A 24,098-nucleotide genomic window follows, 5' to 3' on the forward strand; every position below is an offset into this window, starting at 1 on the left:
CAGCACTATACCTCCACTTAAATAAATTTAAGGCAGAACTAGACAGATATTTGGAGTGAATAGATGGGTGAAATGGGAATGGTGTTTTTTTTTTTTTTTGGCTGATGCTGTATATGCTTGCTTTCTTGCATCATATGCCATTACTAATGCTAATACCTCAGGACTGGAGATGTGCAAAAAGTATCTCCAATTCGCAAGTGTGAAGTAGATAACTACAAACCTGTATGTTTAACCTCTCTGCCAGGGAAAATAAGGAAATTAACACTTAGAGGGAGTAATGCAAGGTCATCTTGATAGGAGTTCGGTCATAATGCCATCACAGAATAGGTTCATTAGAAAGAAATCATGGCTTGTCAATCTGATTAGTTATTATGAGATTGTCACAAACGGATTCAAGAAAGAAAAGCTTATACAGCATCAGCAGTCAATGATATACAGGAATTTTGCTAGTAGGGCCAAGAAAAGCAATCATCCCATTGTATAATGCAATGGTACTACAGCTGGAATATACAGATTTGGAAACCTCAATTTAGGAAGGATATAGATCTGTTGGAAAAGATTCAAAGACGAGCAACAAGGCTTGAGGGCACAAAAGGATATTCTTGATGGCTGAACTTATGTTCCAGGGAAAATAATGGAGTCACTGTTTAAAGAAGTAGTGCAAGGTCATCTAGACGTGAATCACAATAACTGCTTGAATTTGTTAAGGAGTAATCTTTTCTGACCAACCTGATTGGGTAGTATGATGCAGTAACAAAGGAACTGGATGCAAAAAATAATTTTGATGTTATATACTTGAATTTCAGGAAAACTTTTGATACTGTTACACTTAAAAGACTGCTATACAAATTAGAGCAGTGTGGCATTAACTGCTACCAATAAAGGGAAGGTTAAGTGGGAGAAGAGTGGTTATCAATGGATTCTGCTCTCTGTGGATTAATATTAGTGGAGCCCCCACATGGTTTGGTGCTGGGTCCATTGTTATTTTCTATATTTATTGATGAAGGTATATCTGTTTATGAAGAAGGTATATCAGCTTTCTTCATAAACAGAAGGTATATGTCTAAATTTGTAGATGATACAGAGGTTGGCAGGGTAGTTAATGATAGTAATCAGTGTATGCTACTGCAACATGATCTCTTGGTGCATAATAGCCTTAGACACTAATGTGCCAATAAAAATCACAATCAAAAGCAAAAAGATCTAGAGAAATAAGGCAGACGGGCTGAGAAGTGGCAACTGAAGTTTAATACTGACAAATGCAAGGTACTGCATATAATTAGCAGTAATCCCAGATTAAAGCACCAACTGTGTGGTATTACATTCAGGATAATGGGAAATGAAAAAGACTTGGAAGTAATTGTGCAGCCAGATATGAAGTTCTCTGAGCAGAGCAGACAGGTGACAGTACAATGGGTCTTTATCAATGATATCAGGGATAAGGAGGTGGTTATTCCATTGTACAAGGTAGTGGTTAGACCACATCTTGAGTACTGCATACAGGAGCAAAGAAAGGCAACAGGATTTGTGAAGAGAACAAAAGAATGATCTGTGAGGGGAAAAAAAGAATGCTGTTACAAGAAAGCTTCAATTCTGCAAATCAATGTCTGGAGACTAGGCATCTGCAAGGTGATCTGATTGAGGTGTTTAAGGTTTTGAATGGATTGAGCAAGCTCAATGCTGATAGGATTTATTGTCTTGCTCATGAGGAGGGGGGAACATATAAATTCAAATTGAAGAAGGATGGTTGAAAATATATTAGCATTAGCATTAGCATTAGTAGAGGCATTTGATGCAAGAAAGCAAGCTTATGCAGCATCAGCCAAAAAAAAAAAAAAAAAGTAACATAAATAAATCAAAATAACCACTTCCACTTCACCCCTCTGTTCGTTCGAAATACCTGTCCAGCTGAGCCTTAAACTTATTTAGGCTATCAACTTCCACGACAAGGGATGGAAGTCTGTTCCACCCACCAACCACCCGCTGGCTAAAGGCAAATTTCCGCACATCTATCCTACATCTGTCTTTCCTCAATTTGAATTTATGCCCTCTCAGGTGATTTTTCTGAGCTAGAGGAAGAATCCCATCAGCATTGAGCATGCTCAAACCATTCAAGGCTTTGTACACCTCTATCAGATCACCCCGCTGGTGCCTAGTTTCCAGACACTGTAATTTGCAAAACTTAAGCCTTTCTTCGTAAGAGAACCCCTTTGTCCCATTCACCAATCTAGTTGCCCTTCTCTGTACTCGTTCCAGCAGCTCTACATCCTTCCTGAAATGAGGCCTCCAGGCCTGTATACAGTACTCTAGGTGTGGCCTGACCATTGCCTTATACAAGGGAATAATCACCTCCTTATCCCTGCTAGAAAAATTCCTATATATCATTGACAATACACCATGAGCTACTCTTGCAGCTCGTCTGCACTGCTCAGAGAACTTCATATCTGCCTGCACCACCACCCCCAGGTCCCTTTCATTCTCTACCACTGTCAGTGTAGTACCACAGAGTTGATACGTTGCTCTGGGGTTGCTGTTTCCCATATGTAGTACTTTACATTTGTCAATGTTAAACTTCATTTGCCACCTCGAAGCCCATCTGCTCAACCTTTCCAAATCCTGTTGCAGCAGCATAGTGTCAGTAGTGTCCTTGACAACCCTGCCAACCTTCGTATCGTCTGCAAACTTGGACATTAAGCCTGATATACCATCATCAATATCATTTATAAATACAGAAAACAATAAAGGCCCCAATACTGAACCCTGAGGGACTCCACTAATAACATTAGTCCACGATGAGCAGTGTCCATTGATTACCACTCTCTGTCTTCTCCCCCTCAACCACCCCTTTATCCATAGCAGCAACTTGCCTCCAATGCCACACTGCTCCAATTTGTGCAGCAGTCTTCCATGTGCAACAGTATCAAAAGCCTTTCTAAGATCCAAGTATATAATATCAAAGTTATTCCCTGCATCCAGTTCTTTTGTGACTGCATCATAGTATCCAATCAAATTGGTCAGGCAAGACTTCCCCTTAACAAAACCATGCTGTGTCCTAGCTATAACTGAAGTCTTGTCTAGATGATCCTGCAGTGCTTCTTTAACCAGTGCCTCCATTAATTTTCCGGGAACAGAAGTTAAACTCACAGGTCTATAATTACTTGTGTCAGCCTTTGATCCCCCTTTGTGAATTGGGGTCACATTTGCACATCTCCAGTCAATGGGTACCTCCCCTGAGTCCAAGGAAGCTCTCATAATTATGGCTAAGGGTTTGCTTACCTCCTTTGCTGCCTCCTTTAATATAACTGGATAGATCCCATCCACCCCAGGTGCCTTTCTTGTGTTTATCTTCAACAATTTCTCCTCCACTTTGCTCTCAGTTATTACAAGATTCTCTAGCTTACTGCTAGAGTTGAATACACCTCTGGCATTCCCCTCGCTGAATAACTCCTCATGTGTGAATGTCGATGCAAAATATTCATTTAGTTTGTTAGCTACCCGAGCAGGGTCATCAACAGTTGACCCATCGATCTCAAGTGGACCAATCTGATTCATCCCCTTCCTTCTAGAGTTTACATAAGTAAAGAACTCTTTGCTGTTTTTCTTCGCATCCCTTGCCAAGGATCTCTCGTAATCTGCCTTCGCCTGCCTAACCTCCTTTGTAACTTGGTTACAGATCAACTTGTATCTATCATAGGCGTCCGTGTCACGTGTTAATTTGTATGTATCCCATGCATTTTTCTTCTCTGCCATATGCCTCATTAGTTCATCTGACAACCATTTAGGCCTAAACCTTGAACAATATTTCTTAGTTGGTATGTAAAGCCTAGTAGCTTCCACGATAAGTTCTTTGAATGCTTCCCATTTTGAATTTGCTGTTGGCAATATCATCAGTTGATCCCACTGTATAGAATTTAAATACTGTCTCAGTCCATTGTAGTCGCCTTTACGAAAGCAATACCCCTTCCCTTTACCCCTAATGGTAGTTACCTCTTTGAGTAACTCCCACTTCAGCACACTGTGATCACTGCCACCAAGTGGTTCATTTATCTGCAGATTCTTAATGCATGAAGAATCACTACTGATAATCAAATCAAGAGTATTACTCCCTCTAGTTGCCTCCCGAACATGCTGATGTAGAAAACAATCATCCAATAAATCCACAAAAGCCTTGCTACTGTGTGAGTGACCAGCCCCCAAATTCCAGTCAATATCTGGGAAATTAAAATCCCCCATTATAAGACTCTCTGATTTACTGGCCCACTCTATTTCTCCGAACAGTTTCTTATTATACTCATCAGAGTCATTAGGCCTATAGCACACTCCTACTCTCAATTTTGATCTCCCAATGCTTATGTCACACCAAACTGACTCGACACTGCACTGTCCAGCGATGTCCACTGGCTTCACTTCCTTGGATTTTATGTGTTTTTTAACTAATAGCATAACCCCTCCTCCCTTCCTATCCTGTCTATCCTTTCTGTAGACATTGTACTCCCCAAATTCCAGTTCTGCATTTCTTATATCTGTGTGACACCACGTCTCTGAAATCCCCACAATATCTGCCTTTGATGTTTTGAGCAATACCTCAAATTCATCAAATTTATTTACTAAACTCCTAGCATTGGTGTACACACAAGTAAAAAATTTTCTGTTTATACTCCGGCACGACAACCAAGACAGTGGAGTTTACAATAAATCGTCAATATTTATCGTATATTAGTAGCCAGGGGCTTGAACCCCGGTCCACACAAGGAATGCGTGCTATGCACTCTCGCTCCTGACCACTAGGCTACGTCAGGCCTAAGTATATGTGAAGAAGTTTGCCTTCAGATAGTGGGTGATTGATTGGAACGCACTTCTATCTGTTGTATGGAAATGAAATTTGGAATAAATTTTAAGAACTAGACTAACTTTTTTTTTTCTTCTTTTGGCTGATGCTGTATCACTTGCTTTGTTGCATCATTTGTCACTATTAATACTAACTTAAATTAGCTAAGTTGTCATTTAGAAATATGAAAAAATATCAAACAGAAATTTGGCTAATATTTTTTTTATTCCTTTTGATATGAATTAATCAGTATAAAATTATTTCAAATCATAGATAATAGCAGCTGCCTGGTTAATATGTCTATTATTTCAAACAATTATACAAGATAAATTTTATAACACCATCAGTAATTATAACATTAATAATTGAATTCCTTGGGAGAAATAAAGATTTCATACATTTTATTCGAAAAAATAAACAACTTATATCAAAATTTTGGAATAATATTTCAGTGCCTTCTCTTTTGATTCCTCTGGTGTGTATATTGGCTGATAGTCAAGTCGAAGTGTAGCTTTACTACGATTATAAAAGAAAGTAGAACACATGTAATTTAGAGAAGAAGGTGAGGGAATATACCCCTCCAATTTGATTACACAATTAATCAGGCGGATCAGAAGACAGATAATATACAAAATTAACCATGCTAGCCAATAGGGAAATACATTATCACTTAATTTAAAACCTTGTGCTTCAAGAAAAGGTCTAATATTTTCATGTATATCTATAATAGGAGTATCATCAGTAATAAAAAATGCTTCCCCAGAAATCGAATCATCGTGTATTAACCTGTCTTTAGCTCTAATATGAGCCCAAGCTGCATTTCCTACATATGTTATCTGCAAGCGTTCATCTAAACTACGAATTCTACGATAAAATCCATTATTTTTCTTTGTTTGTTTCAGGTATAGATAAACAAAATTTCTGTCTTCTTCTCCATACAGAGGTGTTGGTCGCAGAGCAATGGTTTTCAGCGTTGTTTTACCTATAATGTGAAAATTTAAATGATAACATTATAGAGAAAGCATTATGATAGATTATATATACTTGTACAAGATTTAATCAAAAAGACTTATTAATGATCTTAAATGCATAGTAAAAAATTGTAAAGGATTAGAATGACTTTTTTTTTGGGCATGCTCACAATAAGTTTTAAGTTTTTTGTTATGCACCAGTTTAGCAGAAAGCTGTTTAAGTTTGTTTCTAGCGTTTTTTCTCATTTGCTATGTACTGAAAATGACAAAACATTCTCATTGTGCTGAAGTCCACCTTATTTGGTACCACCAACTTCTGCTATTCTCAAAATTAAAACAGGACATGGAAACAATGAGTTGATTCAAGAAATCCAGTCAAACAAGGTGAAGTGTCTAAAGCAGTCACAAAAGAAGACATCCAAAAATGTTTTGATCAGTAACAGGCATGATGAAAGAAATGTGTGTTTGCTGAGAGATTACACAAAAATATTAACAATGTAAGCAGTTATGACTGAATAAAATTAATTTTTTTTTTTTTTTTTTTTGGCACCTCCGTAGCCAGGTTGGAAGGAGCAGCAGTGCGTAGCACACGCTTCTTGATTAGACTGGGGTTTGAGCCCATCACCACTAAATACAGAGGATGTGGAAAAGTCAGGGAATGACCACCGCATATCCCGGAGCAATATGGCCTTAGTTGTTAATGCTCCTAAAAACCAAATAACAACAACATAACAACAGTTAATTTTTTTGCAACATCCAACAATTTTATGATAATTCCTTGTAAAACGGTTTACATAGGATGTAAGTCTTAATAAGTAAAAGAAGTTTAACAACCAATCTAAAAATCACTAACTGATGTCAGTACATATGTTCAACATGTCTACTATTTTGAGTTTCACAAATTAAAATCTATTCATGACACTTTAACAGACAGATTGCATAAGTCCATTGATAATGATTCGCATGCTGAAGACCCAAAAAAAAAAAAAAAAAAAAAAAACGAAAGAGAGCTTTAAATCAGGTTAACATAGTGGCTATTTGATTGCACCAGTGATGACTGATTCATCTTCCAGGAAATTTTCATTAAAAAAAATTCACACATAATAAAGTGACATAATGGGGTAAGTGGGAAAATCCTATACACCACAAAAAAATATCTCTTAAAAGAACTTCGGATGCAATAGTTAGTACAACATTATTTTTTAGCATATCTGGCTGGCTTTAGTCTGTGGCTATCAAAAAGAAAGGTCCAGCAACATATTCTGACCAATGCATTTAATTCCTTTTTTTTTTTTTTAGGTGTCTTTGTATATACACTGCCCTACTATTAATATCCTTTAGACAAAAAAAAGAGCTTTTATTGTGTCATTTTATATTTTTTGTCCAAACCTTTTGCTTTTATGATGGCCTTCAATCTTCATGGCATACTCTCAACCAGCTTTTTATAAATGTCAGGTGATATGTTCCTCCACCTAGCTTTTAATGCAGCCACCAGTTCAGCCTTGTTCTTTGGGCAATCTCAATGTGCACCTGATGATCCAATACATCCCAACGATGCTAGATAGAGTTCAGATCAGACTCTGGGCTGGCCAATCCGACTTTTCCACACCCATGTCCTTAAACCACTCTGTTATGACCTGTGCAGTATGGCATTGCACGTTGTTGCTGATACAGGTATGGTCTTCCACAAAGTATTGCCAGTTGGAAGTGCATAATTGTCCAGGATGTCCTGATACTGCATAGCATTCATGGTTTTGTCAATAACAACTAATGGGCCCAAGCCAAACCATGACACTGCCTTTACCAAACATTATTGTTGGGAGGATACAATCAGGAAAGAACTGTTTCCCTGGCATTTGCCACACCCAGGAATGGCCATCAGACTGGTAGAGTGCAAACCTTGACTTGTCTGTCCATAGGACTGTTTTCCACTGCTCTACAGTCCAGGATTCGTGCTCCTAACACCATGTTAACCGGCATCTAACATTTGTTGAAATGATCAATGGCTTGTGAACAGCTGCCTGACCATTGTAACCCATATCATGGAGTGTCCTTTGTATTGTATTAGTGCTGACACTAGTCCCAATACCTTCAGAGAGGGTTTGTGTGACTTGAGACAATGGCAAATTATGATTTGCAGTTCTTTGCAGAATTCTCTTGTTCTGTTAGTTTTCGTGGTTTTCTAGGCCGTTTTTTTAGCAGATTCAGTCCCATTCCTCTCCATTTGCATATGATGTCACTAACCATTGACCTGGGATCCTCAAAGTGTTTGCAATGTCTCATACAGAATGATTGCTTATGTGGCATCCTACTATCATTCCACGTTGGAAGTCTGTTAATTCTGTTGAATGTGTCATCTTTCATGCCCACTTTTGCAATTGTCTGTTCGAAGTCCAGTGTGCATATTTATAGCAAGTTCTGTGATCTGTTGCATGTATAGGATCTGTTTCCATCCTCGGAGGAGTGTCCAGATATTAATGGTAGGGCAGTGTATGTGTAAAGCCTACTGTCTTCACTATAGATGCATGTAGAAACTCAACTCCCAATGGAAGGATTTTCATAAAATTTTATATTTGGCTCTTTTAGAAAGTTTTGTTGAGCCATGCTATATTTCATTAAACTCACACTAATAGAAATCCAGCAAGTGTTATATTTTTTGTCCATTAAAATGTAAAAACCTGACTCCTGATTGATGGATATTTTACATTTTGCTCTTTTAGAAAGATTTGTTGAGCCATCCAGAATTTAATTGAAATTGGACCAATCAGGCAATTATTATTTTTTTGACCATTCATCCACACGTAATAAGTTGACTCAATTTTACATTTAGTTCTCTTAGAAAGATTATTCAAGTCATCCCAAATTTAATTAAAATTAGACCAATGCACATTGGTCTAATTTTATCAATGTTGATCCAGTTCAACACAGCACTTGAGGATTGCACTTGGTGCATTCAGAACTTCACCAACTCATAGCCTATACATTGACGCTCGTGAGCCACCACTAACATTATGTAGGAAAACATTGTTACTGAAGTATGCTGTCAAAACACAAAGTTGTGCCTCGCATCCCATTCAGCCATATCTATTCAATATGCCACTAGAAAACCTCTACAGAAATAAACCTAGCGTAGTAAAACCACCTGGTCTTTGCCTCCTTGAACTGATGCAGGTTTGGAATGTTTCCATTTGTTCTGTACAATAGGTAGTAAATTTTGTTCAACCACCATGGTCTTGCAGTTCTACCAACTTGTGACACACCTCTGCCAATGGGGAAAGAATATTCTACAAGCATCAAATACCAGAGAACTTCATGCAGTTCACACTCATAGATATATTGATTTTCCCCCAATTTATATGAATGGCTCTAAATCCAACTCAAGCGTTGGAGCAGCCGCAGTGTTTCCAAACACCACTTTTTCAGCATCCCTTCCACTTGAATTCAGTATCTTCTCGGCAGAATTATATGCAATTAAACTATCCTTAGAAAGGATCTGTTCGGACTGTTCATTAAAATTTATTATTTACACTGATTCCCTCAAGCTCAATTATGGCATTATGTAACTCCTCATATAAAGTTCACCCTGTTCTACATGAAATTAGAAGATTATTACTGCAGATTGAAGAGCGCCACCAACTGGTCTCCTACTGCTGGATTCCGGCACATTTTGAAATTTCTGGTAATGAACTGGCTGATAAAGCTGCAAAAAATCCAACTACCTTAGATTTAACAAATGTCCCTGTTCCAGCATCGGACTATCCACAAATCATTCATGGTGCATGTCCAACAGAATGGACAGCACTCTGGCATTCCCAAACAAATAATAAACCTTTTCAATTTAAACAGGATCCTAAAATTTGGTTTTCCGGTATCCGTACATCAAGAAGAGAAGAAATAGTCCTTTTAATAGGTCATACTCATTTAACTCACCTCCATTTACTCACAGGAGATGATCCACCCCAGTGTCCACATTGTTCTGTAAATCTGACTGTTAAACACATTCTCATTGAATGCCCATACTATAAACAAGACAGAAATACAACCCTGCTATCAATGGTTAACCTTCGGAAACCAATAGTTCTGGAGAATGTAATTGGTGACAATGCAGATATTCCTGAATTTTTCAAATTTCTGAAGCAAATTGGAGTCTTTAATCATTTCTGATTTTAGCCTTTTCTGACATTGCAAGAATTTCTTATATATTCATATAATAACTGAATAGGTGCATTATAGCCACAGCAGCTTATGCGCCATTAAGCCCCACACAAAAACAACAACATAAATTCAATCGTGTTAAAGCAACTACATACTATGTAATAAGGTAGCATGGCTGAGTCAGATACACTGCACTACTGCAAACCTTGGGTTGCGTAAGTGCAAATCCGCACACGGTGAAGCTGCACTCGGTGAGGTCACCTGTACTGCGTAATTATAGCTAAAGTACTGCATATTATGTTTGTTGCTACAAACATAATATCCACTACTTACTTCACTGACTGGAGAAATGAATGGACAATACAGAAGATGTACAGAAATGAAATGCTCTTGGTTAGCAAAAAGTGAATGCGTTTTTTTTTTTTTTTTTGGTTATAAATCCTGATTTATTCACAATTGTTAATGTACCAGAAATTTAATACACTCTATACTTTAACTAGTTGTTACTGTTATGTATGTATTCTTTCAATTTCTCAACCTTTTTGAGTAAAATCACCCCAGAGTCCTGAGCTGGATATCATCATTCTTCTCTTCTTGGTGATTCTCTCTCTCTCTCTCTCTCTCTCTCTCTCTCTCTCTCTCTCTCTCTCTCTCTCTCTCTCTCTCTCTCTCTCTCTCACAGGGTGGCTCAGGAATTTTTTTTTTTTTTTTTGCTGGTGCAGCATAAGCCTCAGGCTTCCTTGCACCATATAGCTAATAATAATAATAATAATAATAATAATAAAAAGAACACCTTTGAATGGGCAAGCAATAGGCAGAACACCAAACTTATAACAGCTTGATTGGTTGATCACATTCTATGATCTGATGAGGCCACATCAAAATTAAATTGGCAGATGGAAAACACTACTCTAATGCATGATAAACGCTATTACGTCTATTCATCTGCCCATTTATTTTGGGTGTAGGATGGATGCCTCCTCAATGAGTCATGTTGGGAGACATGACTTATTGGACCATAATCTGCCACATTGGTCCGGTGTGGGTTGGCTGATCAACCATATTTAGCAGTCAGGGGCTTGAAACCTGGTCTACTCAAAATGTGTGTGTGTGTGTGTGTGTGTGCGTGTGCGTGTATGTGTGTGCGCTATTGCACTACCACTCCTGATCACTCGGTTACAGAAGCCTTATGTATTATACACGCACGCAGTTGAAGCTCTATATAATGACCCCCATGGGGGGAATGTGAAAAACGGCCATTATATCAGGAGGACACTATATCAATTGTTCATAAAATCTGCAACAAAACAAGTAAAAGCTTTAAAATTTAATGTAATGCTACTAATACAATATAATCTTATTTATAATATGTACTACAGTATTAAACAAGAAAATTATGATTGTAAATTTTTCATTGATTGTAGAGCACAGTAATTGTAGTAAGGTTACAATTAAATTGCAAATTTCACTACATAGGCTACATACCTATCAAAAGAGTTGTTTCATACTTTAAAATAATCTGTCAAAAAATGCTATTTGAATGGTAGAGCATGTTTTAAAAGAGAATTATGAAGGTGCAGTTATTTCACTTTTGCAGTTAGGCTGCACTTAAAAAAAATCGACATACAAGGTTCTAATCCTTGATGAGCATCTTTCACTGAAACTTCTCATTCAACCACAGTAGGTTCCTCATCATCACTACAAATATCAAGAGATTCTATTATACCTGCAATGAGTTCCTATTCATTCATGCATAATCTTTGAAGCCACACAAGCTCAAATATTTCTTCCCTATTATTGGTCTGTTCTTCGCAATTAATAGAGAAAGAAGCATGCGAAACTTCCCACTTTGAAGCAGTTTCCGATTACTTTTTTATCAGCTTCATCTCGTGCTAAAACACATAAATACATTGCCTGCAGGATGTCGATTTTGCATTGATTTTTGCTTTCAAGACAGCACAATTTTGTTTAATAACATTCTTCGGTAGTTTTTCTTAAATGATTTTTCCTTCAATTCATTTGTAACGTCAATGTCCATGGCTGCATTTTCATCCCACTTTTCTTGAAAGACAGGCCATGATAAGTCTTAAATTTCTGGAACCATCCATCTGAACTTTTAAATTCTTCAATATCCATTCTATGCGCAAACGATTCAGCCTTAGCTTTTAAAAGATTACCATCTGTGGTAATGTTTTCTGCAAGCATGATCATTAGCCATTCCAAAAATACCTTTTCAAGATCTGGATACCTTTTGAATTCTACCCGGTGCAGCAGATTTCTCTAAACTTTCAATCTTTTTTCAGATCTTTCAGAATAGTGAACAGAGTACTCTTAGGAATGCAGAACTGTTTATACTACATAGTGTGCATTGATCATCATTGACCCAACGGTTGTCAATAGTGATTAATGTGCACTATGTAGTATTTTAAAATAACTTTCTTAAAAATATATATTTTAGTTTATATAACTCAAAGTTATAATTTAGTTTAGTATTCAAAATTACAAAACCTCTAAATTCTGTTATATATTATATGTTATATTAATGGTTATTTAACCTCAAATTTGATTTCGCCATAGCATGTTGATAATCACAGAAACAGAGAACCCCTTATTGCTGTTTTACTTTCAATTTGGGTGGTTGATCCCACAAAAAGTCACTTATCATTGTAGGTATACAATGATAAGTTAGTATATTTTCCTTTTGTATATATACTATGCGTTTTCCATAGATCTGTCTAGGTATATATTTAATATGATTATCATACTGTAGCCTCACAATATATTAATACGATATACAACACATTATGGATGTAGTGTATCCATTGCCACTGCAATAGCACCATAAATTCCATATATTACATTACATTATTCAGTATATTAAAGATTAACTACCACACTACTCATTTAATATATATATATATGTATATATAATAATATAATATATAAAAGATTGTATTAAAGAGTAAAAACAGAAAACATCAGAGAGTTAAATAAACTGGATATGGCAAATGCACCGAAGCGCGCAAAGCAGCAGCAACGGATGCAAATGTAAATATATGTATATTTTAATTAATATGATAAATAAAAGTAAAGATGGCAGTTCGAAACTCCGGAAAGCTTAAAAAATTACATGAAAACGTTAAAAGAAAGTTACGATAGCCTACATCAGATAAAGGCGGGAAAATTTACTAAACACAGAACTCCGAAACGGGGAATAAAATATGAAATATTAATAAATAATGAAATCTGATGTCAGCAAAATAAATATTGATGCTAAATCAGGTATTTCATCGGGGGACTACACCTGACATAGCATCAACGGACTGCGTTTCCATACTTGTCCATAGTTATGCAAGAGAAAATTTATAAATGTAAATAAACAAATATAAAAATGTAAAAAAAAAAAAAAAAAACGAAAAGGTATCTCTTACCTTGTCCATACTTTGTAAGAGATACCTTTTCGTTTTTTTTTTTTTTTTTTAAAACAAATATAAAAATGTAAAAAAAAAAAAAAAAACGAAAAGGTATCTCTTACCTTGTCCATACTTTGTAAGAGATACCTTTTCGTTTTTTTTTTTTTTTTTTTTTTACATTTTTATATTTGTTTATTTACATTTATAAATTTTCTCTTGCATAACTATGGACAAGTATGGAAACGCAGTCCGTTGATGCTATGTCAGGTGTAGTCCCCCGATGAAATACCTGATTTAGCATCAATATTTATTTTGCTGACATCAGATTTCATTATTTATTAATATTTCATATTTTATTCCCCGTTTCGGAGTTCTGTGTTTAGTAAATTTTCCCGCCTTTATCTGATGTAGGCTATCGTAACCTTCTTTTAACGTTTTCATGTAATTTTTTAAGCTTTCCGGAGTTTCGAACTGCCATCTTTACTTTTATTTATCATATTAATTAAAATATACATATATGTATATATATATATATATATATATATACAAAGGGTACTAGGAAAGTTTTGCAATACAGCTTTGTTTATTTAATTTTTTCAAAGTAATTTCCTCTACATTCAATACACCTCTCCATCCTCCGAAACCAATCTTTAAACCAGTTCTGCCAAGTTTCACTAGGGAGTAAAGCACACTCGTTGTCCCAAGCCCGTAGAAGGTCCTCATCACTGGAAAACCGCCTCCCTTTAAGCTTCATTTTCACATGCGGGAACAGTGCAAAGTCGCAGGGAGCAAGGTCTGGACTGTAGGGAGGGTGCTCGAGAAGTTTCAGTCCTGTCGTGGTCAAATATTCGGTGCAGGCTTTGGCGCGGTTAGCTGGAGCATTATCGCGATGGAGGTACCAGGTGTCCATTCTTGACTTTGGCCGCAGGTTCTTCATAGATCCAATGACTTTAGGCAGGCATTGTTCAGTATACCACTTAGCTGTGACTGTCTTCTGCGTGTCCAAAACGACACGTTCCACAATTCCACTCGATTTGAAAAATACAGCTATCATTTTCTTCTTTACAGATCGGGATTTTCTGACAATTACGGGTGTGTCGTCATCATCAAAGACCCAAACTTTGTTTTGAGCCTTGGTCGGCAGATCGTAATAGTACAGCCAAGTCTCGTCACCTGTCACGATGTTGTTCACATACCGAGATTGTCTCTTATCAAACTTTTTTAACATCTCCCGGCACCAAGTCACACGTCGTGTCATCTGCTCTTCAGTCAGTTGATGCGGCACCCAGAGAGAACAAAGTTTCTTCACGTGCAAATGATCTTGCAGAATCGAACGAATTGCTGGTGCATTTAGGCCCAAAGTATCCTCTATCTGTTGGTAGGTCACTCGCCTGTTTTCGTCAAGCATTTTCCTCACAGCAGTAACGTTTTCCTCCGTAACTGATGTTCTCTGGCCTTCCCGGCCTCTCAGAATCCTCCAGAGTGAAATTTCCCCTTTGGAATTCTCTATACCACCTGAATATCGTTGTACGATGTGGACAATCATCTAGTGCAAGAGTCATTTCTTCTAAGCACTGGTCTATGGTTAAACCACGCACGAAATTATACCGCAAAACTGTCCTTATCTCATTTCGTGACCACGATGCCATCGCAAGCACTTTACACTCTCACTACTAATGAATAACTGAGCCCATCGACTTGGCGCGGCGGCTACTATGCACGTATGAACATGTCTCAACATGCAGCAACAAGCAGCTTCCTGTGATTCATTGTTGCGTCATATTGCAAAACTTTCCTAGTACCCTTTGTATATATATATATTACTGAATATTGTTCCAGCTGAAAATTGGATCTTTATTAAAAGCTTTCTGGATTCAGATTTCTGAAATTTGGCATTATGTTACAGTTTATTCAATTCATTTTTTAAATAGCTGAATTTTTAATTGGAGTCCTTGACTTAAGTAAGTTTTTAATTCTATCACATGTTTAAAAAAAAATTCTTTCATGTGATTTTTGGCCTACAATTTATGATGCCATGTTGTTCATTATGCTGATGTTTCCTTCTAGCTACTGTCTAATGGCAAATACAGAAAATAGATTTACAACTTTGTCTCCTTTCCATTTATCGAGTGCCAAAAACCATGTACTAAGGGTATGATTGGATGACCATTGCACAGGCTGTTCTGACCAATGCAGTGGTTATTAAATTAGCCATTTAGCATACTGATTATGTGGACATGTGTTGTGTCTTACGCAAGGCAGCCCCTAAACATTAGTTTATCTCCGCCATGGTACTCTGTGATTATATACAAGACTCTATACAATGGCCAGAAATGAGTGTAGTGTTATGTTTACGTAGTGTGTGTGTGTTGTTTAGCTGTTTCTGGCCACTTTGCTACCAGGAAGCAGCAATCACCAGGAAGGCTGCTTCCCAGTTCCCGTAAATGTAATATTCCATAGGAAAAAGTGCAAGTCTTATGGGTGCAGCAGTCTCTTATAATCACGTACGGTGGTGAATACCACAAAGAATCCCGCATCCGCTGCAGAAAGTAGCAATGAATGCCAGCATTTCCCATACGGAAGCCCAAATCTGGGTACAAGCAGTTTAAAATCCTGTCTCTATTAAACTGGAGACCAGCGAATCCTGCCCCCTAAGGGGCTAGCAAAAAAAAAATAAATAAATAAAATAAAGAAAAATAAATAAATAAATAAAAAATAATAATAATAAATTAATTAGATAAAATGTTAAAATAATAATTATTATTAAAAAAAAAAAGAAAAAAAAAGTAGCTTTGTTGAGTATAAAAAAGTCAGCTTGGCAATCTGCACTGTCTGTTGAAAACCTGTGTGGCAAATTCCTGTAGAGCTGAGAAGGCATTTTGATTTGCAATAAGATAGCTTTCATTTCCAGGAGAGAAATTATTCACTGTACTAGATAATGTTTGTCTTAAATCTTGATAAACTGGGCAGAAGAATAAGACATGACTTCAGTCTTCAGAGGCGCTGAAGAAACAGGTATCTGAAGTTGCTAGATTGAACTGAAGACGAGCATTCAAAGAACCGTGACCAGTTAGAATGTGTGATATAACAAGACTTGGGTAGAACCAAAACTGATTACTTTTTGAGGTAATGAATTTAATATCAGGTATAAAACATCTGGTCACTGCACCTTTGGTCGAGGAATTCCATTTCACTTGCCATCTTTTATGAAGCTCAGTCCAACATTTCACTCTTTCATCCTTTGTATCGGCAGTGGGATCATAGGTCAAATCGGAAAAAGTTAAGAGGATATCCTTTACGAATATAATAAACAAAGCCTTTGTAAGTAAGATATAGATCCAGAGGTAATAAGCCTGCGATGGCTTGCAAAGATGAGGTTGAAACTGTTCTACAAGTTCTCAGGAGAGCTAGCAAAAAGGTCCATTGGACACTGTCTAGTTTGGTTTGAACTGTAATAAGTTTGGTTCTGTGAAACCATATGCTGGCTGCATATGTAACGATTGGAATAAGCACTGTGTAGTATAGAATTCTGAGGGTTCCCTTTTTTAAACCCCAGTCCTGCCAAGAGCTTTTGAATAACATGGCCTTAAAAGTTTTCACTTTTTTGGAAAGCTTCTGGATGTGTGGTAAGAATGACAATTTTTCATCAAAAATAATACCAAGATGCTTATGAGTGGTAACAAGTGGCAGAGATACTCCATTAAACTTGACAACAAGAGGTCTGTTATGGTCTAGTTTTCCGTGAAATATCATCATCTTGGTTTTAGATGGTGACATTCAATTTATTTTTCAGAGTCCAATCCAGCAAGTTATCGAGTACAGAGTTAGCCTGTTGTTTCAATTTGGATCTGGAGTTACCATGTACTAAGATGGAGAGATCGTCGGCAAAGGCAATCATTTGCACATCAGCCGTGTTGGAGGCAAGAAGACAGCCAATCATCAAGGACGAGGTTCCACACAAAGAGGGCCAAGAATGGAACCCTGGGGACACCCTCAAGAAGCAGCTTTGGATACCGACTGATGTTTGGTTTGGATGTAGATAGTACATTCAGCAAAGTAACTTTTGAACAAAAGGAAGAGATTTCGAGAACAATGAGTGATTCTAAGGCGCTGTAAGACACTCTCCCACCAAACATTGTTGAAGGCACCTTCAAAATCAATAAAAACTGTCAGTGCATATTTGTAAGTAGAGCTATCAATTAACTTTTTCAATTCAAAAAGTGCATCTTGACAACTACAACCAGGCTTAAATCCATACTGAAGAGAGGAAGATAGATTACTTTCCAAAAGAAGTTGATTACATCTGTTTGCCATGAGCTTTTCTAGTAACTTATCTAAGTGGGATAATAAAGCAATAGGCCTGTACGATTCAGGATCACTTTGTGGTTTACCTGGTTTTGGGATTATTCTAATGAGAGCAGACTTCCAAATAACAGGGAAATTCCCAGCTATAAGACACTTGTTGAAGAGTTTCAAAAGATTGTTTGGTCTAATAGAGAAAAAGCTTTTTATGAAAATAGTTTCCAGTAGATCAGTTCCTTGGCATTTGTTATTACTCATAGAAGAAACTGCATTTTTAAGCTCTTCCATAGTAAATAAAGGAGTAGAAATGGGAGAATCATATTGCTCATTTTCTTTCCTAACTCCAGAGTGGTAAGCAGAATCAGGAGTTCTATCATCATTGGGAAAAAGCCTCTCAAGTATTTGATTGGCAGTTTGCATCCTGTTCAGAGTTTCAGTATTATTTGAGATTATTGTATTAAAAATATCACCAGGAGTCAATTTATTTCTACTGATTTTATATAATGTATGTACAAAATTCTGCCAATATTTGACCTTACTATTATATATTGCTTTAGTATATATCCTCTTCTCATTTTTATAATTTAAATGTAACCTATTGACCTCAAGTAAAGGGTGTCTATTTCGTTTTTCTCTTTGATAAAGGCACCTAGCGTGATGAACCTTGCGACGTTGAATTGTTAGCTCATTTGTCCACCACGGGGCACATTTTGTACGGAAAGCTTTCCTTTTGGTAGATTTTGTGATAGCTGTAAAGATAGTGTTTTTAACAAAATTTGCCAATTGATTATTGTCAAGATGGTCCACAGAGTCTGTAGAATCAGACAGAAGATCTTTAAAGACTGATTTGTCAAAGTTTTCCCAAATTATATTTCATAGGAAAAATCTGATCAGATCATTAGGTGGAGCTGTAGTAGTTTTAGAAGAACATAAGTCAAAAGATATAAGTCAATGATCGGAAACTTCAAATCTGTATGTACATCCCACTCAGAAATTAGAGAAGAGATATTGGTTGTTGTCAGAGTCACACCAATGTTAGACTGCCCCAGGGTGCTACAAAAGGTAGAAGGCTTATTTGGGAGATTAAGAACATGCAATTGATGAGCAAAAATTAAATCTTCTAATAACTGGCCTCTGTGGTCGGTAGTTGCACTATGCCACAGTGAAGATTTGGAATTTGCATCCATTAGGATAATAACAGGTTCTGGTAAAAGCTTAACAGGAGCTTCTAGAGGAGTTTCTAGGTACTCCAGAAATGGATTAATATCTGAAGATGGTGGACAGGTAATTTTACCATGATAGTGATATGGTTCCTGTAAACAAACGATATCTGGAGAAAGGATATCTGCAAGTCTTCGAATTTCACCAGTTACTGTCTTAGATCTATGGGCATTTAATTGACATTTTAATTTGCCAGTCAAGAGTATAGATTCTTCAGTCTCGTCATTATTATGATCATTAGGACTGGATGGGAATAGTTCTTTGTCTTACTGTTTCCATAGCTCTCTGGTATTCTGGACACAAGACATCTTTAACAGAGTGATCAGCTGTCTTCTTCTTTCGTTTGCAGTTGGCACATACTGCAGGATCACTTTTGTCGGGACACTCCAAAAATACATGCCCCAAACGAGCACAGTGTCCGCAAGTCGGTACTTCATTTTTGCAAGAGTTAGACATATGTCTGTATGATAAACAACAGAAGCAATTGGTAACTATCGTAAAGGCCTTAAATTTATGAGACATTAACCCTATAAATATCCTGTCTAGAGTGGAGATTTGTGAAAAAATACGTGGGGAAAGAGCAAGCACCAAGTTTGATGTACACTTAGACCTTGATTTTGTTTTGAATTTAAATACAATCTCATTTCCTATCTGATCACGTGTAAACCCAAGGTCTATTAAATTTTTGAAATACAAATCATCCAAAATTTCTTCCTTAGTTAAATCGTTATCTAGATTATAAACAATTATTGTAGGATTTAGTTCTTCGGTGCCTCTGAAGATAGGCCAGCTTCAGAAATAAATTTAGAGGTTGCAATAGCATTTATATCCTCCTTAGAGTTTGTCTCTATTATTATCCCATTGTTTTTGATAGCTTGAAGTGCCTTGATTTTAACCTCTTTCAGATCACTTTTTAGGTTTTTAATAACATGTTCCCTAACTTCCTGGATAGTAGTGAGTTGCGAACCTTTGGTAGCCTTTACAATAATGAGGTTCTGAGGCCTCTTTGTAGGCTGTATTTTAACAGGCATTGAGCTTGAAGAACTGGAAAAAGGTGCACATTTGTCGTCTGTGTTAGTTACTGTTTCATTTTTAGAAATAGAAGTAGGTGGTGTAAATGTATTCTCAGGTAAGGAATCCTTCAGAACACTGGCATAAGACCTTTTTTCAGGGATGTTTTGTGCTTTTAGTTCTTCTATGCACTTTTGTTGGAGCTAGTCATTTGACATTTTAAGTTCTTCAACATTTTTATTTTGTAAATCTATTTGAAACTTCAGTCTTTCTATTTCTACAATAAGTGGCTGAGCAACTTGTTCTAAGCCACTCCAGGACTTTAGAATAATCTTGGTCTGCGTTTTGGTTACCTTTGCATTATCATTGAGCAGGTACCGCTCTAATTCTTTGCGTAGTAAAATAACAGAGTCTTGAGGTGGAAGTTCATTCAGCATCACAGTGCCCTTATTGGGTATCCTTATCTTCCTATCTGGAGATATATTTGCAGGTCTAATGTTTTTCTCATATGAGGAATTTATAGAGCACCTGGAATCTTCTAAAGTAGAAGATTGTGAAGCAGGAGCATAACGTACTTTTTCAAGTTCTAAAAGCCCCGACTCTACACTTAGAGTTGCCTCAATTGATAAAGATTGGCCCTGTCTTATACTCAAAGGCGGAAAGACCATTTTATCGGGCTGATCGATTGGGCATTGCCAGTCTCCATAGTATCATGAAATAAATCAACAATTATTAGACAATTTTCAAAACTGCTCACTGTGGGATCTGCACTGTGGCATCGCCATAAGAAAGTAAGGAGAGGTCAATTTAGCAGATGGTAGACTTCAAAACAAAATCATTAATATTTCAAATATTCAGATTGTTATTTCACTTTTTAGGTCTGTAGCAGAATTAGATAAATGATAATTTTGAAAATGAACTTTTACAATTTTTAAATAACAATATATCAGCAAGCAAAGAGGTATATAACTCGTAAATTCGAAAATAGTTCCTTAATCCTCCTAAATGTAGGTTCTGGTAGTGGAGCAGGTGTTTACACTAATTGAAGAACCTCGGAACAATAAAGATCGGGGAGCAACGCTCTCGCATATAGCCAAGGGCAATGAGTTGTGACAAACAGCAACTGTCTAGTACTTCTGGAAGGCTACGAATTTTTTTTAATTAGCGGTCAAAGGCAGCACTTATCTTGAGCCCTGAACAAAGACTTGTGTCGGCCATGACGTTTGTTACTTTAAAAATACAAAATACTTATCTAAGCAGATGATTATTCTATTGAAATAATGATCAACTGCAGGTAGAACATCTCTTTGTGGTTGCTTAGTAACAAGAAAAAGATGATACTTGTAGATTTAATAGTCCAGAAAGGCAAAATCGCAGGAGCACACAATAGACATCAGCATACAGTGTACGCCACCTAGCGGCTGAGCATACTGATTATGCCAAAATCAGTATGCTCAGCATCCCATTTGGCAGTTTAAAAACTACAGCCATTATGCATATAAATACAGTAATATAAAATATATAAAAGTATATGTAGCTGAAGGAGGACATACCATTAGCTAGTAATTTTCCACTGGCTTCTAAGACCAATGATTCTGCTTCACATTTTGTTTTAGAATAATTTCCTAGAACAAATGAGTTTGGCAAAGGAGTAGTACTCTCAGTTCCATAAAATATGTGTTCCCCACCAATCACAACACTTGATGTGCTAGTAAATACCAATCTGGAAATATTTTGCTGTATGCAGGCTTCAATTACATTTTTGGTGCCTGTAAACAGGAAAAAACAATAGCTAGCTTAGCAAACTGCTAGTTATGCGCATTTCATATATTAAAAAGTTAAGGATATAATTAAGGAATAATCGAACAAACCGGATTCACAGAATTTCAGTTACACTTTGTAAAGATATAGAAATATAATATAAGATGTTATGAAAATATTTCTACCATAAAAATTCTCTGTAGTAAATTTAGTAAACTGAAATATAGACAGGTTTATATTGAGAAAATTTCAGAATATAAACCTGCAGAATTTCAGAAAGTTAAGAATAGCAAATTGAGAAGGAGAATTATAGAGAGTATTTAAAAATTGAACAAATGTAGAAGCATATTCAACAGATAAAAATAAGAAAAAGTTCCTACAAGCATGCACTCAAAAGTCTGTTTCAAAGATATTGAATATTAATCATATTATAAAACTTAAAAAAAACAAGAAAAAAAAAAAACTGAAATAAACTTATAAAAGGAATATATCTAAAGCAGGGTGACTTCTGCTTTGTTCAATGCAGCATTCTGCAAATCCATGATTCCCTGGCAAGTCTCATCATTTCTTAATGGTTTCAGCAGCTTCCGAAATGTGATTTTAGTGCACATCTTTCATGGTAACGTGTGTAGAATAAGATATGAATTTTGCGACTTCACTCAGAGTAATCCAAGGGTGTGAGATCAGGTGACTGTAGTGGCCATTGGACAGGGCTTTTCTGACAAATCCATCAGTTACTGTACTTCATAGTTGAAAAGTCAGAAACATCTCAGGAAAAGTGGGCTGGTGCACCATTTTGCCTAAATTATATCCTCTGCTAATTTTCAAGGGATTTGGCTTTTAATTGTTCTCACAAATCATTCCAAGAAAAATATAGGAATGCCATTCCATTCAATATTCTCTTCCAATTTAACCTGGCAGCTGGTGCAAGGGACCTGTTAGATGCCTTGCAAGAAAAATGTTTTCTATGTTAATTGGTACTTCAAGATTAATTTAAGACATTTTCTCTACCTTCCCAAATATATAGTTTTATCCAAACTGTTTTTGAAAATGTTCATGTTTTTTACAGAGTAATAGCACGAAAGAACCTGACAGGTGGCAGCTGTTTTTGTAACTGGCAGCTGTTTTTGTAACTTTGTGCTTAGTAAGCATGCAGTTTACAGGTGCCACTCACATTTCATATTTATATTTTAATGGCATGTTTAATGAGTGCTGTTTTAGTTCAAGGTTACACATGAGTTACATTCTGTAATTTTGTTAATATAGCATTGTCTCAATCTCAAATGGATCATTTTAGAAATTTTGAAGAATATCTAACTAAAAACACGAGGACTCCTGTTTGTTCCCTGCAATTCTTATAATTATTTTTATGTAGAATTTTGTTAAGTGTGTACCTCAATATTTCAGGCTTTTTTTTTTTTTTTTTTTTTTTTTTTTAATTGAAAACTGTACTATAGAACATTCTGATAAGCAACCCTATCATTTTTCCCATTACAGTCCATATTCCTCAAGCAGTTTACAAGAACTTAATTCTAGCAGAGAAAAATGCTGAAAAAAATTTTTTTTTTAAAAAATGCTGAAATGACTGCTAGTGTTGAATATCCATCTGTCTAACCTACCTTATTTATTTCTGTATCTATCTATATATATATATATATATATATTTTTTTTTTTTTTTAAAAAAAAAAAGCTATTTATCTATGTAATGTATAAGTAGAAATATGTGTGCATGCATAATTTTGAAATTTTGTGCTTTTAATATCTCAAATATGGAAGTGAGTAATAGTTTCATGCTTTTACTTTGTAATATGTATTAGCAGAAATAGGAGTGTAAAATTAAATTTTTAACTTTTGTGCCCTTACCGAACTGGAAAAGTTTGGTAAGTTTTATGAACTGGAAAAGGGAAACAACTAATACTTCCATGTGTGTATTTTATGTTCACGAGGTGTATTTTTTTTTATGAGCAGACCTAAAAAAAAGGTTTTGTTTCATTGAAAAATGATAATAAAAAAAACAAAAGATTTTTAAATTAAAAAAAATTTAATTAAAAAAAAAGTTACAAACAATAACGCCATACATTCACATTGGTGTACTGCAAAGAGAATTTTAAACCCAAGTTTTCCTAGAAATAAAAAACAAATTTCAGAACCTGTCAAGCCCCCTTGTGCCTTATATGTCACTTGGGCATAAAATGTGTCACTGCTCTGAGTTAAGACCCTTTTGCATGTCTAAAATTTCCTTTGTGACTTTTTCCTTTTTTAACGTTTTCTTGTATTTTTTTGGAAACCTTCAGAATCAGAGAAGAGAAATTTTACTGCAGGTAAAATTTTCTCCAACAACCCTTCAGTGGATTGCTTGATGTTTTTCCAGCTAGGAGTGATGTCCTTCACTGTCATAATGATAATATATGCCCTTAACTGTAAAGGAGTTGTTGC

General features: G+C 36.1%; 1 protein-coding gene across 3 annotated transcripts in view; it reads right to left on the reverse strand.

Moving 5' to 3' along the window:
- Positions 1-5,088: 5,088 nt before the first annotated feature.
- The window catches only part of LOC150081817 (3 beta-hydroxysteroid dehydrogenase type 7-like), a 138,829-nt gene continuing 119,819 nt past the window's right edge, over positions 5,089-24,098 (reverse strand). For all 3 annotated transcript variants that reach the window (XM_090378907.1, XM_090378909.1, XM_090378910.1), the window contains exons 4-5: positions 21,455-21,670; positions 5,089-5,810 (exon numbers count right to left, since the gene is read on the reverse strand). In XM_090378907.1, coding sequence (XP_090235033.1) covers positions 5,251-5,810; positions 21,455-21,670 — 776 coding nt within the window. In that variant the 3' untranslated portion in view covers positions 5,089-5,250. The remainder of the gene's footprint in view (positions 5,811-21,454; positions 21,671-24,098) is intronic.

The sequence above is a fragment of the Mastigoproctus giganteus genome, chromosome 8 (genome assembly GCF_048544385.1).
Source record: "Mastigoproctus giganteus isolate SK-2022 chromosome 8, ASM4854438v1, whole genome shotgun sequence".
Taxonomy (NCBI): Eukaryota; Metazoa; Arthropoda; class Arachnida; order Uropygi; family Thelyphonidae; genus Mastigoproctus; species Mastigoproctus giganteus.